The following is a 14,904-nucleotide window of genomic DNA, read 5'->3' as shown; positions in this document are numbered from 1 at the left end:
AAGCTGTGCATTACTCACTGGGCTGAAGCTACTGTGAAGTGCAAAACACATTTATAATCATCTTATTTGAAAGAAAAATGCATGCATTTTTGTCATATGCAGTGCCCTTTTGTTTTGTTTGAGTCCGGTGTCTCTGCTACTCCTACACACTGTTCACATCACAACACAGTGATAGCCACATGAACAGAGGCCGTCGTTTACACTATTGCGTTTTCTGAAGCTGCACTGCCCCCTATCCTTTATTTACTGACATGAATAAAAAATGATTCTCCGAAATAACTTTTCACAATTACTTTAAGAAGCTGTAATTTTCTTTTTGTAAGGTGACTTGAGGTTAACTAAAATAAATAACTCTAAAATGTCAATAATAATAATAATAATAATAATAACCTGGACATTGAACCAAGCAACTTTAATTATAAACCTTTTTCCGCTGTCTTATGAGAAAATGTCAGATTAACCTACTGATGTTAATCACATATGTGTGCCTTATAATGTCTTGACACAGACCACTTAGGTGCTCGTTCAGTCCCTTGTTATTTCAAGACTGGAATACCGCAACTCACTCCTAGCAGGTCTGATTATTTGCAACATTCATCCTCTGCAGCTGATCCAGAATGCAGCTGCATGACTTCTTTCCCACCTTCCTAAATTATTCTACACTACCTCACTTCTCTGCTTCCTACACTGACTTCCTGTAGCTGCCCACATCAAATTCAAAAGACAGATGCTTGCCTACAAAGCTAAAAACAGCCCAGTACCCACTTACCTCAATGCAGTTATCAAACCCTGCACTGCACACGTTCCCTACAATTTTTCAGCACTGCTCATCTTGTCCCACCATTTCTCAGGGATTGAGAAAGACATGCATCTAGACTGTTTTCTGTCATGGCACCTAGGTGGTGGATTAAACCTTCCCTAGATTCCCGTACAGCCGAGTCCCTGGCAATCTTTAATCAACAGGTTTCTTAGGAATGTGGATTAATTCCGCCTAACCACCGCAAACCCCCACCCCCACCATGTCCCAAAAAATCCTTCTCCACAGTGTTTGAGTGATGGTACTTTTAGTTAATAAATTAATAAATTAGTGAACCAGTGTAAGGATGTATTTAATGATTGAAATTTCAAAGCACTTATGTAAGTTGCTCTGAAAAAGGGCATATGCCAAATTATAGAAATTTTAACTGTTTACACTGAAGAGTGGAGGGTTCGACTGATAGAAGAGTAACACCATTATCAACAATTTAATATTGATGATGATGATGATGATGATGGTGGTGGTTGTGGTGCTGCTTCTGCCACCAATTATTATTATTATTATTATTATTATTATTACTATTGTTATTGTTGTTGTTGTTGCTCCTTGCCCATTATGGCTATACATACATTTTTTTTTTTTTTTTTTTTTTTGCATTTTGTTATTACGCTTTGCAACAGTAACCAAAGAAGTAATCTGAATGTTGTTCAGGGAGATTATAAGATCCTGACAGGGCAAGAATCAGCAATTTTAGAAGGGTCAATGTATCATCCAGCTAAGAAAACAACTAAGGAGATATTTCAGTACTAAAATTGGGCTAAGAACTGTACAGTGCATTATTATAACCTGAAAGGATAGCGATAAAATGTTTATTTCATGGAGGAAATGTGAGTCGTCAGTAATTTTTAAATGCTAGTTGAAGTTGCATTGTAAAAATCATCAGTAGAAGTTACAGCTATGTTTTATAGTGAAAGTAAGAACATTTTCGCATGTACAGTTGAGTAAAATGATATCTCAATGGCTTGGGACTCACTTCCACCTTGGGACTCCTATGGTATATTCCATAGGACTCACCACCTTGGGACTCCTTTGGTATGAGGAAAACAATTGTTAGAAAGGTTAAAAGTGAAAATAAATACAGACAGATAAGTTTCAAACAAAACAATTGTTAGAAAGGTTAAACGGAAAAAAGAAAAAGCTTCAAATTGGGAAGGGGAAGTGCATGACGCAATGCACCCATACATTGTGTCCATTGTACAAGCCTGTGGAAGTGATCAGATTGCACTGGCAGGCAAACTACAACATTGTACACAAAGGCAGTCAAACTAAAACATTAGTGTGCATAATATGTAATTGCATGTGCAGTGCATAATATAATTAAATAGAAGCCTTTATTTGTCATGGTTATTTTATAGCAGAGTGAAATTCTTTATTTCACATACCAGAGCACAGGGTCTGACACAATACAGCACCCATGGAGCAGGAAGGGTTCAGGGCCTTGCTCAGGGGCCCAACAGTGGCACATTTGCAGTACTGGGGCTTTAGACCGTGACCTTCTAATACGTTATGTAGAGCCTTAATCATTTGATCCTATCCTATCCTATCCTATCCTATCCTATCTACTGAGCCAATGAATGACAGACAGTAAGATAACTGACACAAAGGAAGCTATTTTACCAACATAACATTAGGTGCTCTTTGGCAGGTTTTGCTACTCAGCCACAAGAGGGTAGTGTTTACCTTTTAGATTAACGTATCAACGATCTCTAAAATATGGGTCTAATAAAAAACGATATACAACTAAATATTTTACAGGCAGACATTTAGTAGCATCGTATTCAATTTACAGGGTTACTTAAGTTCTTCCCAGTCATTTAATATTTCAACACCAAAACAAACTCAAACTTAATGTAGTTATGTTAAAGTTAAAGTTATTGGTTTAGGTTTATTTATGGGTAACAGAGAAAAGGAAATCAAAATCAACTTATTTGTATTGCTTAGGTGATAGGCCCGAGTTTAACACGTCCAGAACTGTACAGGATCCTCAGCGCTCAAAGCCTTTTCTCAGCCTACTTACTTCAGCACCATGGAGAGCCGACAAACAGCAGCGCTGAGTCATTCTGATCATCCCGAAATCATCCTCACTACGGAGGACTCCTGCGATTCTACCTCTACAAACCTTACAAACCGTGCACTTCCACAAAGGCCTAAAGGCATCCCGAGCCTCACATGTTCGGGTGTCTTATAAAGCAAATCAGCTGATTTAAAAACTTATCATCATCATCATCTCGAAAACAAAAACAAACACATGTATGTATGGAATTGTATAAATACGACATGATTCATAATGAACCTAGAAAAAAAAAACTAAAGATTATATTAAGAGACGAGGTGAAACTGGACCATTGTGTCCAGTGACGTCATTCGGAATGAAGTAAGCAAGCACATGGTCTTATGTAACTGTGTTGCTCATGCTGCTGGTATGGGACATATCCCTGGTCACAGCCTTCCCCATAGCGGTATAGCTAAAGGTTTGTATAAAAGAAGAAAAAAAAAAGATTTGGAGCAGTAAAGTAAGGGTTAACACTGTCCGTGTTGCATAACGCACTCAGGTGGTGGTATTTATGTCAGACTGGCGTAGCTGGGAGTCGTGTGCTTTCTCATGATTTTGTCCATCCATAACGAAAGGCACCATCTCGTGAAGTGAACGCGTGTAAGGAACAGCACAGGGTGGGAGAAAACAACGCAGCTGATATACAGTACACACGTCCATATACGCACACAGCATCACGCAGTGTTTTCCTCGCCTCATCACAGAACGCTCGCTAGGAAGAAGACGCCTCACACCAGGCAAGTGTTTTTTACCTACTGCGCCACAGCACATAGACTGTAAACTCTGAGCACTGTGCCTTACATTACTGAGCAACTTATTATCAGCCTTACACCATGTTTCAAAACAGAAGCCAATTTAGACTAATATAGACTAGGAATTGCTTGAAAGATATAAAAACAGGCTTACATAGAATAAAGTCTCTTTAAAAATGTCATTGTCCTAATTATGCACACTGGAAGACGTATTACATGTACATGTTGCTCAGTTGCACTCAGAAAACATACTACTAAGCCGTAAATTTTATTTTTGCTGGGGTGATAACCTCAAAGTTACATTTTTGGTTCTTTTGATATTTAGTAGTAGTGTCAAATCAGCATCATTAAACAACAAACAACACCAGAAACATTTATTTGAAAATGAAACTTAAAAAGTAATGTTCTTTTGTTTCACTAATGTATAAAATCTTTATGTAGAGTTGCATAAGATCACATTATTTAAAGTTATATTAAAAGCAATATGATGATGATGAAGTTAATGATGGTGTTGGTGATAATGATGATTAAAAGCAAACAATGACCTGGTAATCCAATATCATTAACATTGACAAGTAAAAGGAGAGCATATTATCATTAAACAAGTCCTACGTGTCCTAATATATTGTAGATTTTCTAATTCAAGGCACATGACCTATATCCTATCTCATATTGTCTAAAAATAACTGTAATGAAGTGTAAATCATTGGGGTCTACTCTATTGTAGATGTGTAGCTCTAGACACTGTCAAACCCTTCTATTTATTCAGCTTCACTGCTACAGTAAGCCAGGTTTAACTCACTGACGAATCATGTATAAAGGTACACTAACCAAAGTGGCTTAAACAGCAAAGTAAACTGTAACCAGTAGTAAGGCTTCAGAGAAGGGTCACTGAATAAAAAATAAAAAAGTACTTTTTGTGAAAGAAAGAAATGAATGGAGCCAAGGACCATCCCATTTTTTGAATGACGCATTTTTTAAAAAACGCTGGGAGTTTTAGTCAGTTTTAGTCCCTAAATATGATTTCTAAGTGAAAGCATGCACAATCAAAGTGGAGTGATAAAGCTCTTATGATATGCCATTATTCGCAACGAAGTAAACAAGCACATCCCAACTTTCATAACCAGCTTATTTGGCCCATTGTACAGTAATCTTTTTGAGAAATAAGATGTATTATGTCCACAGTCCTCTAGGGTTGGAAAGCTGCATATTTTGTCATCAAACCCTGTCAAGCACTCACCTCTGTTATTGAGCACTGCCTTATCCTTGTGTTCAGTGTATTTATTCAAGGCCATAAATCATGAAGACCCTCAGCCCAACCACTGCTATTCCAAGTTAGTCAATTAATATTTTGGAAAAGTAAAGTTTAAGTTTCATTGATTAAATTGTGATTTTATTTTAGGCAAATTTAATTTATGGGAGGTGAATTTAAAATTTGCAAGGACAATTATTTGTTGTTGTATTTGTTCACATTTTCTTTAACTATTATTTTAACAAAAGTAATGATATACCTTCTTTGTGGTTTTTCATTTAAAGTTATCGACCACTTAGTTGAGTCCACTTTTGTAACCTTCTGTTAAACACTAAAAATAAAAAGTGATTTCAGAGTAGCTAATTGCTTCAGTATTCAGTAGCTAATGGCTTTTTTTTAGTTTGAAGCAGAAGTTAATGTGCAAATTCCCAGATAACTTGATGGACTCGCTCAGACTGATCTTTAAAACCATGTCATTTTCCAGCTTTCTTCCAACTAGATTAAGCAAGAAATATTTGAGATTTACTAACGCAATCATTGCTGTGTTATTTTATTCGATACAATCTGCCTATCATGTAGCACTAGTAACTGTAATTCAGCAATGGTTTCCTTTCCGGCCAGTATTTAATAGCTAGTCCCTGCTCAGATTAAGTTGGATTTTTCATTGCCCTTGTTCAATAGGGCATTTACATCCAAGAGGTCATAAAGGTATCTTTAAAAATTTGGATTGTTAAAGGTCTAGAAATTAATTTACCAATATTTACACTATCTCTTCACTACTTAAAGAGACAATTACACAGAGATTTTTCTTTTTTTAAGCAAGCTCAGAGGGTTAAGGCACTGAGTTACTGATCGGAAGAAGACAGTGGTTCTGGCTTAACTGCTCATTATATCTGTGGGCATATTTTTCTCTAAAACCCTCACAGAAATCCTGTCAGGCTAGCTAACTAGCCTGCTCATATAGCACTGGATTAAAGGAAGTATTATTGCTAGTGCTTCATTCTTTCTTTCTGTGTAGTAACATTTAGTTTTGTCGTGTTAGCTTTCTCTTGAATTTTAACCCTGTTTCTGTGAAACAGACATCATGTCATAGCCTCAAAAAAAGAAGCTTGTTTAGTGATTAATTAGCTTTCTGCTGCTAAATGCATTGACTTTCTTTCTCCTTAAAATGCTAAGCATTCCAACAACCGTACAAGGCCGGACATATCTAAGAGTTAAACAGATTTCAAACGTCGAAGTTGTGTGATTTGAAACATAGTATTGATGCTATTTTTTGCATCTGCTTCATTAAGATGGTCGGAGAGAAACAGAACAGGAGAAGGGGAAAGCCACTGTGCCTTCCTCCTGTTCAGTTTCACAATAAAAGTCATGCAGACAAATGCTGATCAAAATAGCTCATCACAATTTGAATTAGCGAAGGTGATGACCACTTTTGTGTTTCCAAGGTACATGCCACATAAGCTTTTACAGCTTCTGGAGAAAAAGTTGTAATAGTTGAATATAAAGCCCACCAAATATAGCAGGATATAGTGTGCTAAATCTTATGGAGCTCTCAACTCAACTTTATTTGTATAGCCCTTTAACAACAAGAATGCCTCAAAGTGTCTCAGCTGCCTAAACAAAAACAGATAGGAGTAGATATTAAACCATGCATCGAATAATTTTGCCTAATTTGACAAAAAAATAAAAGAAAACAGATATACAAAAACAAATAAACAAAAAGTCCTTCTCCCCCCTCACAGGAGCCTCACAAGTGTATTTTGACTTAGGCATGATGGGGTCATTTCAGGAATACAAGGTATTTTTGCCTTTCTTACTTATAATGTTAAATATAAGATTTCTGTCTAGTGACTATCCAAATTTGAGTTAGATTTAAGTTCTTGATCACTGTAATCGAAGTAAGTAGGTTGGTCATTGTTCCACCATTTACAGTAATTTGACATTTTCTTGAGGTAAAGAAGTCACTTGGAAAGCACAACACTCCCAGCCGCATCCCTCGTCTTGTCCTTCAACCTGTTTATCCTAAGGCTTTACAGATTTTGGAATCTCCGTTGTCTGAGGATGAAAGCAAACACTGTGACATTATCAGAAAACAGAACAGAACCATCAGTCCTAATAGCTTCTCATCAGGTATACTGAATGCCTTTGAGACAGACACTGTTGCATTGAACACACGTATTAAGTAAAGCTTTTTGCATAAACATTTGCTTGCAGTCTTGACGTGTGCTACCCTGGTTTCAGATGACACCGGATGTCCGAGCAGTCAGTGTCCATCTCCAGCTAAACTCAGATCTGGCTCAGACAACAGCTCACTGGGGTCACCCATACCAGTGAAGAGCAAGCCCAAGGTCAAGAGGGTCAGAGTCAATGTGGTGGCTGAGTGTAATGGCATACAGACGCACAAGAGGGAGCAGCAACAACCTTCTACTTCATGCAAAGGTGTGTTAATATTTGTAGATTTATCTGATGTCATCTTCAAGTTGTTTTACATAAAATAAAGATACAAGACTTGGGTAGATGAGAACACTTTTGCTGAGCAGTGTTTTTGGAGATTAAGGTATCTGCTTAATTAAAACCTTTTACATTTATTCATCTTCTATACCGCTTATTCCGTACAGAGCCTATTCCAGGAGACAAGGCAGGGTACACCTTGTAAAGGGTGTCAATCCCTGGCAGGGCACACACACACACACACACACACACACACACACACACACTCACAGACTACAGGCAAATTGCATGTCTTTGGATTGTGGGAGGACACCAGAGTACCCAGAGAAAACATGCCAAGTACAGGAAGAACATGCAAACTCTATGTACACAGACCCGATGCAGGAATTGAACCCTCCACCCTGGCTTTGCTAACCCCTAAGCCACCTAATTAAAAAACAGATGCTTTAAGGACAAAAGGAAAAATTAGACCCCTAGTTTCATGCACCGAGCTGCCATTTTAATAGGAACACCTGATGTATTCATCCAAATCAGTCAAGAATATGTCAACAGCTCAGTGCTTTAAATCATGCAGATTCAGATCAAGAACTTCTGCTAATATTCATATCAAACATCAAAATGGGAAAATAAATTTCATCTCAGTGACTTTAATCGTGGTATAATTGTTGGCAACAGATGGGCTGGATTAAGTATACTGAACAAAAATATAAACGCAACACTTTTGTTTTTGCTCCCATTTTTTATGAGATGAACTCAAAGATCTGAAACATTTTCTACATACACAAAATAACCATATCTTTCAAATATTGTTTACAAATCTGTCAAAATCTGTGATAGTGAGCACTTCTCCTTTGCCGAGATAATCCATCCCACCTCACAGGTGTGCCATATCAAGATGCTGATTAGACAGCATGATTATTGCACAGATGTGCCTTAGACTGGCCACCTGTAAAAGGTCACTTTGAAAGGTTCAGTTGAATCACACAGCACAATGCCACAGATGTCGCAAGTTTTGAGGGAGCGTGCAATTGGCATGCTGACAGCAGGAATGTCCACCAGAGCTGTTGCTCGTGAATTGAATGTTCATTTCTCTACCATAAGCCGTCTCCAAAGGTGTATCAGAGGATTTGGCAGTACATCCAACCAGCCTCACAACTGCAGACGACGTGTAACCACACCAGCCCAGGACCTCCACATTCAGCATGTTCACCTCCAAGATTATCTGAGACCAGCCACTCGGACAGCTGCTGAAACAATCGGAGTGCATAACCAAAGGATTTCTGCACAAATTTCTGTCTCAGGGAAGCTCATCTGCATGCTCGTCGTCCTCATTGGGGTCTCGACTTGACTCCAGTTCTTCATCGTAATGGATTTTGACAGATTCGTGAACAATATTTGAGAGATATGGTTATTTTGTTCATGTAGAAAACGTTTCAGATCTTTGAGTTCATTTCATTAAAAATGGGAGCAAAAACAAAAGTGTTGCGTTTATATTTTTGTTCAGTATATTTCTGAAACATGTATAGAAAAAAAAGTATCCAGTGAGCAGAGGGTCTTGTTGAAAAGAAAGGGCAGAGGGAAGAGGGAAACGATTAGATGCGTTCAAGCTAGTCACTCAAATAAATATTCTTTGTATCTGTGGTGTGATAAGACATTGAACATTAAAGTGGATGGGCTACAAAAGCAGAAGACCACATCAGGCACAGGCTGACTGACAATGGGTGACTGAAGATTGGAAAAAGAGCAGATGATATTTCTAACATCATAAAAGTTTATTTATCTTAGAGTAGATTCAGACTAAATAATCTGTAAGTATATGAATCATCCATTTGTCATCCATGAAATGAATTTCATTTTTAAAATATATTATTTCTTGCTATTCAATCAAACATTATATTTGGTAATCTGTTAAATACTAATGTTTCATTCCTCTCCAAATCTTGGCCTGAGCTATTACTGACTCAGTCGATTTTTTGAATGTCACTTTAAAAACCATGTCTTTAAAAATCTTTATAGTTCGTCCAGATTTAAACCACTTCCAGTATGTCGCAACCAGATGGTGAAACACTGTTGTTTCTTTTACAGAACTGACTATTACATTGCTCTTTTCTGTGGCTTGATAGCTGGATCTTGAAATCTACAGAAGTGTCTTATTTGTCATAATCAGCTCAGTTGTTTACTCCCAAACCTCCACTGATATTCTGCAGGGCTCAGTGTCAATTATGAAATTACAAATTACTTACAAGTTATATCATTTGATTATCCATGTGAACTGATTCAAGTTATTTTCTACTCTTTGTCCTGCATGGTGTATACCTCCAGCAGCACTACACCATATTAAAGCTCTTTTTTGCCTTGAACTAAAGCATTTCTGCAACATCAGAAGAATTAATTTTAAACATTTTAACACTTAAAAAGATATATAGCTTTTTACAAGTAATTTATCATAATAAGGGTAACATTAAATCCAGAGTCTATCCTGGGAGCACTGGGCACGAAGCAAGAGGACACCTTGGATGGGATACCAGTCCAGCGCAGGGCTTCATGCGCACATATTTACAAGTTCACTCATATATAGTGGTAATTTACAGTTGCTAATCCAAATACTAGCATGTTTTTGGGAAATGGGAAGCGAAAACACACATGGAGCAAAAGCATCCAAAAGTTACCCATATCCCAGGGCCTTGGAACTGTGAAATAATGGTTTGCATTGCACTACACCACAATGTTATCCATCATAAAAGAAACGCTGTTGATGATTTATTTTCTATGTATTTTCAGTATTTCTTAACAGTACTTTTTTTTTTTTTTTTTTAAAGGCTAATATTAATCTGTCGGTGGTACAGTGGCACCTTGTGTTTAATACTGTGGCCTTGCACCTCCAGGGTTGAGGGTTCGAGTTCTGCTTTTAGGTCTGTGTGTGAGCTGTTTGCATCCTCTCCCATGTTTGTTGCAAAGTGTATGTATCCAGCCTAGGTGCACACCATCTTTTGCCTTAAATCTCCTTGCCTTCCACGACCCTGTACATAATAAGTGATATAGGTCAGATAACATACAATACATTACATTGAACTTTATTGTCATAGTGTAGGTGCAAAGCCCATGTACAAAGCCAATGAAATGCAGTTAGCATCTTATCATAAATATATAAGTGGCCTATTTATGGGTTAAGGTTATGGGTTCATATCTACAAGGGTGTAAGTGTCTTATGTACTGAAGGTGTAGAAGGGTAATATATAAGAAATAATCTATTGCTCCCTTGGTCTTAAATCTACTTTAGCTATCCCCTGCTAGCCTTTTTTTCAATCAAGTATGTATAATTTTTTTTTTTGGTTGCGCTTACAAACAGTGATTGCTGATTGGTGGTTCATTAAGGCTGCAGCTGTTCAATTAGTGTAATTAGTTAACTTCCCCCATTGGCTCAATGAAGTGACTAACAATATCCAACTCACAACACTGAAAGACTGCTAGTTTTAGCAGTTTGTTTTGTTCTTTCACAAGTTCAAAGTGCACAGTGTGATGGTTTTATCAAAAGGAAAGAGATGTTTCTCAGGTACAGGTTTATATTTCTATATGCAGTGAGATTAGGAATTTGGCTTATGAATTGGTTCACGCATGATTTTATTTTTTACATATTGTTTCACTTATGCAAGCTTTTTATTTTTATGTGGTTTGTTATCATGTTGTCATAAATTTAAGTTTTGTTTTTGTCCCCTGAACTTTTGTCTCTGGTGTGGCAGAATGGAAATGGGTATAGTGTGTGTTTGCACAGGTTACTTAACCATGTAGAGCGCTCGTGTTTTGCAGGTAGTGAGGCTGACTTCAGCTCCTCCAGCAGCACTGGAAGCTTGAAGAGCCGTGGAACTATGGCCAACAACTCCACAGGGAAAAAGAGCTGCATTTCACATAGGTTATGTAACATTTGCTTTTTTATCGAATACAATATCACAGGAATAAGACTAGTATACTAATGTATGCAATAGAATACAAATTACACAACTTTTGTTATTTTTCCCTATTATGTCCTATTGGCTATGTAAATTGAGGGTATAAATAAAATAAAATCATAAATTATATGGGTTATATTCCTTTTCATACTAATTTAGAAAGTTTTTTGTTTGTTTTTGTTCTCTAGTCGTCTGCCGCACATCAGAAGCCAGCCTGGGTTTAAGCCACCTGGCAGCCCTACTCTTACCCGTGATGCAGAAGTTTATGCCCCCTACAGGACACCCCCGAAAGCATCCCCTTCATCATGTATCAGCAACAAATCTAGCCCTACTGTCAGGTAGGACATGCCAGGTGGAAGACAGACCTCTGATTATGGGGACTAAGGAAAGAATATACAGTACTTTTTCAGCAGTCTTCTCACACTCTGTGCATGTGTAAATGACACCGTACCCTTTGTCATATTTGGTTTCTGCTGAACCCTGAAATGATTCACTAAATTATTTATCATGTCACATGGCTCCAGACTGCAGAGGTTTATTCAAAGCCACCTTGTGATAGAACCTGACAGCATGAATAGTTAATGTATTCAATCACTCCTTCAAAAGCTGTTTTGGATCTCACATTTTAGTTTATTTGTATTGTAGTTTGATGATGGTTGTTTGAATGTCTTAACAATCGATAGCAAATTAAAGAACGCTAATGTATGTACTGAAATTCATATTAATGCATTACTGTTGTGTTGAATAAAAATGTCTATGTGGAGCACTGCAGTGTGGTGTTCATTCTCTCTGGTGTGATATTTATAGCAGAGATGCAGTTTACTTCAGAGCAAGCTTGTGCTCTAGTCTTAGCACTGCTGCTTAGGCCTGTGAGCTACTGATTCATACCTTTACTAGAGTAACTATTCAATCTGGTACCTTACTAAATTGGAACAGTGACACTGTGGCATGAAATTAACGACTCGTTAAATTATTTCAAAAACACATTCTTATGTGCTGTCGAACTTAATAATTATTCCTTGTGTGTACATCTCCATGGTATCTATATTGCACTAATATAAAAAACATAACTCATTTTATTTTACAGAAGAACCACTCCAGGGAGCTACCATTCATGTGGTGACAATCATGGCATCAGACCTCCCAATCCAGAGCAATACCTGACCCCTCTGCAACAAAAAGAGGTGACAATCCGGCACCTGAGGACCAAGCTCCGGGATTCTGAGCAAATAGTTTCTAACCGGTAAGCCCCAGTAACTTGTGCATACTGACATTAGCTGAGTACTAATACATAAATGAATAGATTTTCCATCCTTTAGGGAGTCTGAAGTTCAGGAGTTGAAGTCACAGCTGGACAGAATGCGTGAGGACTGGATTGAGGAAGAGTGTCACCGTGTGGAGGCACAGCTGGCTCTCAAGGAGGCACGCAAGGAGATAAAACAGCTACGGCAAGTAGTTGAGACGATGAAGAGTAGTCTGATGGAGAAGGATAAGGGCATCCAGAAGTACTTCATTGATATTAACATTCAAAACAGGAAGCTAGAATCATTGCTGCACAGCATGGAACTAGCGCAAAGTGGTGCCAACCTGCATGACGAGCCCACGCTGGACTTCATCTGTGACTCTCCAGAAAAGTCCTCTGAAGGGAAGCAGAACAAAGAGCTGCTGGTTGAGGGTCAGGCAAAGGAAGAGATGGCAGACAGTGGGCTGCTTATTAATGATACAGCCAACCAGATGGATATGATTGAGCCGGTTCTCATGTCTACAGCTGTGGACTACAGCCAAGATGGTAGTGCCAAACTCATGAGCCTGCCAGGAATGTCCCCTCTGACACAGCATGCTGCTGAGGATACTGTGAAGAGCTCAAATGGCCAAACCAATATTGATGAGCACCATGCTTCTGGTGAAAAGGCTGTCCAAACAGATGAAACCTCTTATAACCCTGACCTTCAGTCCCTGCTCTTACATATGCTAAAGCTTCAAAACGCTGGGCTGTCATCTAGTGTTTTACAAAAGTTACCCAAAGCACAGGAACCCAACCTACCCCAGGCAGAAGAATCAATCAAAAACAAACTGTCTCAAGGCCAGAGTCCCAACCTGACCAAGGGGATGGACCACATTCCCTATCCTCCAGCACTTTCTCCATTGCTAATTTCACAGGACCCTGGTGGTTCAACCCAGAGTTCAAAACCTGAGGTGAAACCAGGGTTCACAGAAGAGCTTGACTTTGGCATGAAGGATTCTCGCCCCAGTGCTAATACAGCTGTGGTGGGGAAAAGCCACTGGAACAACAGCTTCTTGGTTGATCTGGCTGCTGTGGCAGCACCTGTTCTTCCTACGGTGGCCTGGCTATACTCTCAGCACAATGCAGTTGATGGGGCACCAGTGTACAACATTGCAGCTTTAATCCGTGGTTGTTGCATCATGGGATTGCACTCTCTTCGCCTTGTCACCTATGGGCCACATGTGTGATGGTCCTTTACCTTTAGGCACAGCTAACAAGAGCACTTAAAAGATTTAAGTTTTTGTGTGTGTACAAGTACTTTTTTTTTTTTCCAGTTCTGCCACCTTGCACCATGTAAAGTTGTCATACATGTATGAAATGATGAGTTTATTTACCTTTGTTTGTCATGAGATATTGCTCATTGCCCTGATGTGATCATCTGGGTAGGTGATCACTTGTTGTGCTGTCATTTGCCTCCTAGTCCATTTCCTGTGAGTTGACTGTTGATGTTCCTGTTCCCAAAGGAGTAGACCTAGAGCCAAAGCTTGTTCTGTATTTATTTTTGTGAATTTGTCGAACAGTGGAGCATTACGTTACATGTTATCTTTTGTGACCTTGCTGACTCCCCTAAGTCAATGCTACAGTACATACTGTATGACCCTTTTGTGCCTGAGCAATGTGCAATATTTGTTTATTAGACACAGTAAATATATTTATTAAAGCATGATCTCCCATTTATGTTTGTACCTAGTTATTATTCAGATAATGAAAGAGGTTAAGACAAATAGAGGTGATTTATGTAATATGAGACCTCCAGTTCTCCTGTGTCTTTCAACCTCTAAAACGGTTTCCCTGTGCTAAATTAAATTTAAATGTGTGTGTGTGGTGCCGTATGATGGACTGGCATCTGATCCACTGCAAAGAAAAAAGGATGAATAGATAATAAAAATTATAATAGGGGAAGGAACAAACTCCAGGGATTAAAAATTAGACCTAATCTGAACTATGTACTTAAAATGTGAATGTGTGGTAGCTTGACTGGGCAATGCACAAAAAACCTAGACCACTATATTTAGAACAATGTAAATCTGTATCTTTGTTCTCCAGATCCCTGTACCTGTTTCCATTTTACTTATGACTGCATCTTGCTCAAAATGCCTCATAAAAGGTAAAAGCTTTTACAGTAGAGGGGAAGTTTGGGAGAGACAAAACTGACAGCCTAAACAATTTACATGAAGCACGAGTAAGCATATTTCATAATTGTTGCACGAAAGCATATTGCAAACATTTTTAGTTATTTGGACAATCTGTGTAACCTCATCGCCAGTAAACGCTAAAAAGTAAACTAGAGAAAGTAAAAGTATGGCTCTAACTCATAAGCAGTCAGACAGAGAGAGAGCTGAACAGT

The 14,904-nt window shown here is 38.3% G+C and overlaps 1 protein-coding gene across 5 annotated transcripts; it reads left to right on the top strand.

Annotated features, from left to right (window-relative positions):
• The first annotated feature begins 3,327 nt into the window (after window positions 1–3,327).
• sybu (syntabulin (syntaxin-interacting)) lies at window positions 3,328–14,232 on the top strand. Of its 5 annotated transcripts, none has more exons than XM_053493836.1 (8): window positions 3,328–3,607; window positions 6,617–6,672; window positions 6,833–7,004; window positions 7,089–7,313; window positions 11,133–11,235; window positions 11,461–11,610; window positions 12,360–12,515; window positions 12,592–14,232. In XM_053493836.1, exons 2-8 carry the CDS (start codon window positions 6,646–6,648, stop codon window positions 13,742–13,744), a joined length of 1,986 nt encoding a protein of 661 aa, XP_053349811.1. In that variant the 5' UTR covers window positions 3,328–3,607; window positions 6,617–6,645; the 3' UTR covers window positions 13,745–14,232. The 5 variants fall into 5 exon arrangements, with proteins under 5 accessions (XP_053349811.1, XP_053349809.1, XP_053349813.1 ...); XM_053493834.1 differs by having other exon boundaries at window positions 6,827–7,004; XM_053493838.1 differs by having other exon boundaries at window positions 3,329–3,607; window positions 7,116–7,313.
• Window positions 14,233–14,904: the final 672 nt, after the last annotated feature.

The sequence above is a fragment of the Clarias gariepinus genome, chromosome 4 (genome assembly GCF_024256425.1).
Source record: "Clarias gariepinus isolate MV-2021 ecotype Netherlands chromosome 4, CGAR_prim_01v2, whole genome shotgun sequence".
NCBI classification, from domain to species: Eukaryota; Metazoa; Chordata; class Actinopteri; order Siluriformes; family Clariidae; genus Clarias; species Clarias gariepinus.
Note: the sequence above shows the minus strand (reverse complement) of the source record. Positions and strands in the feature narration are given on the sequence as shown.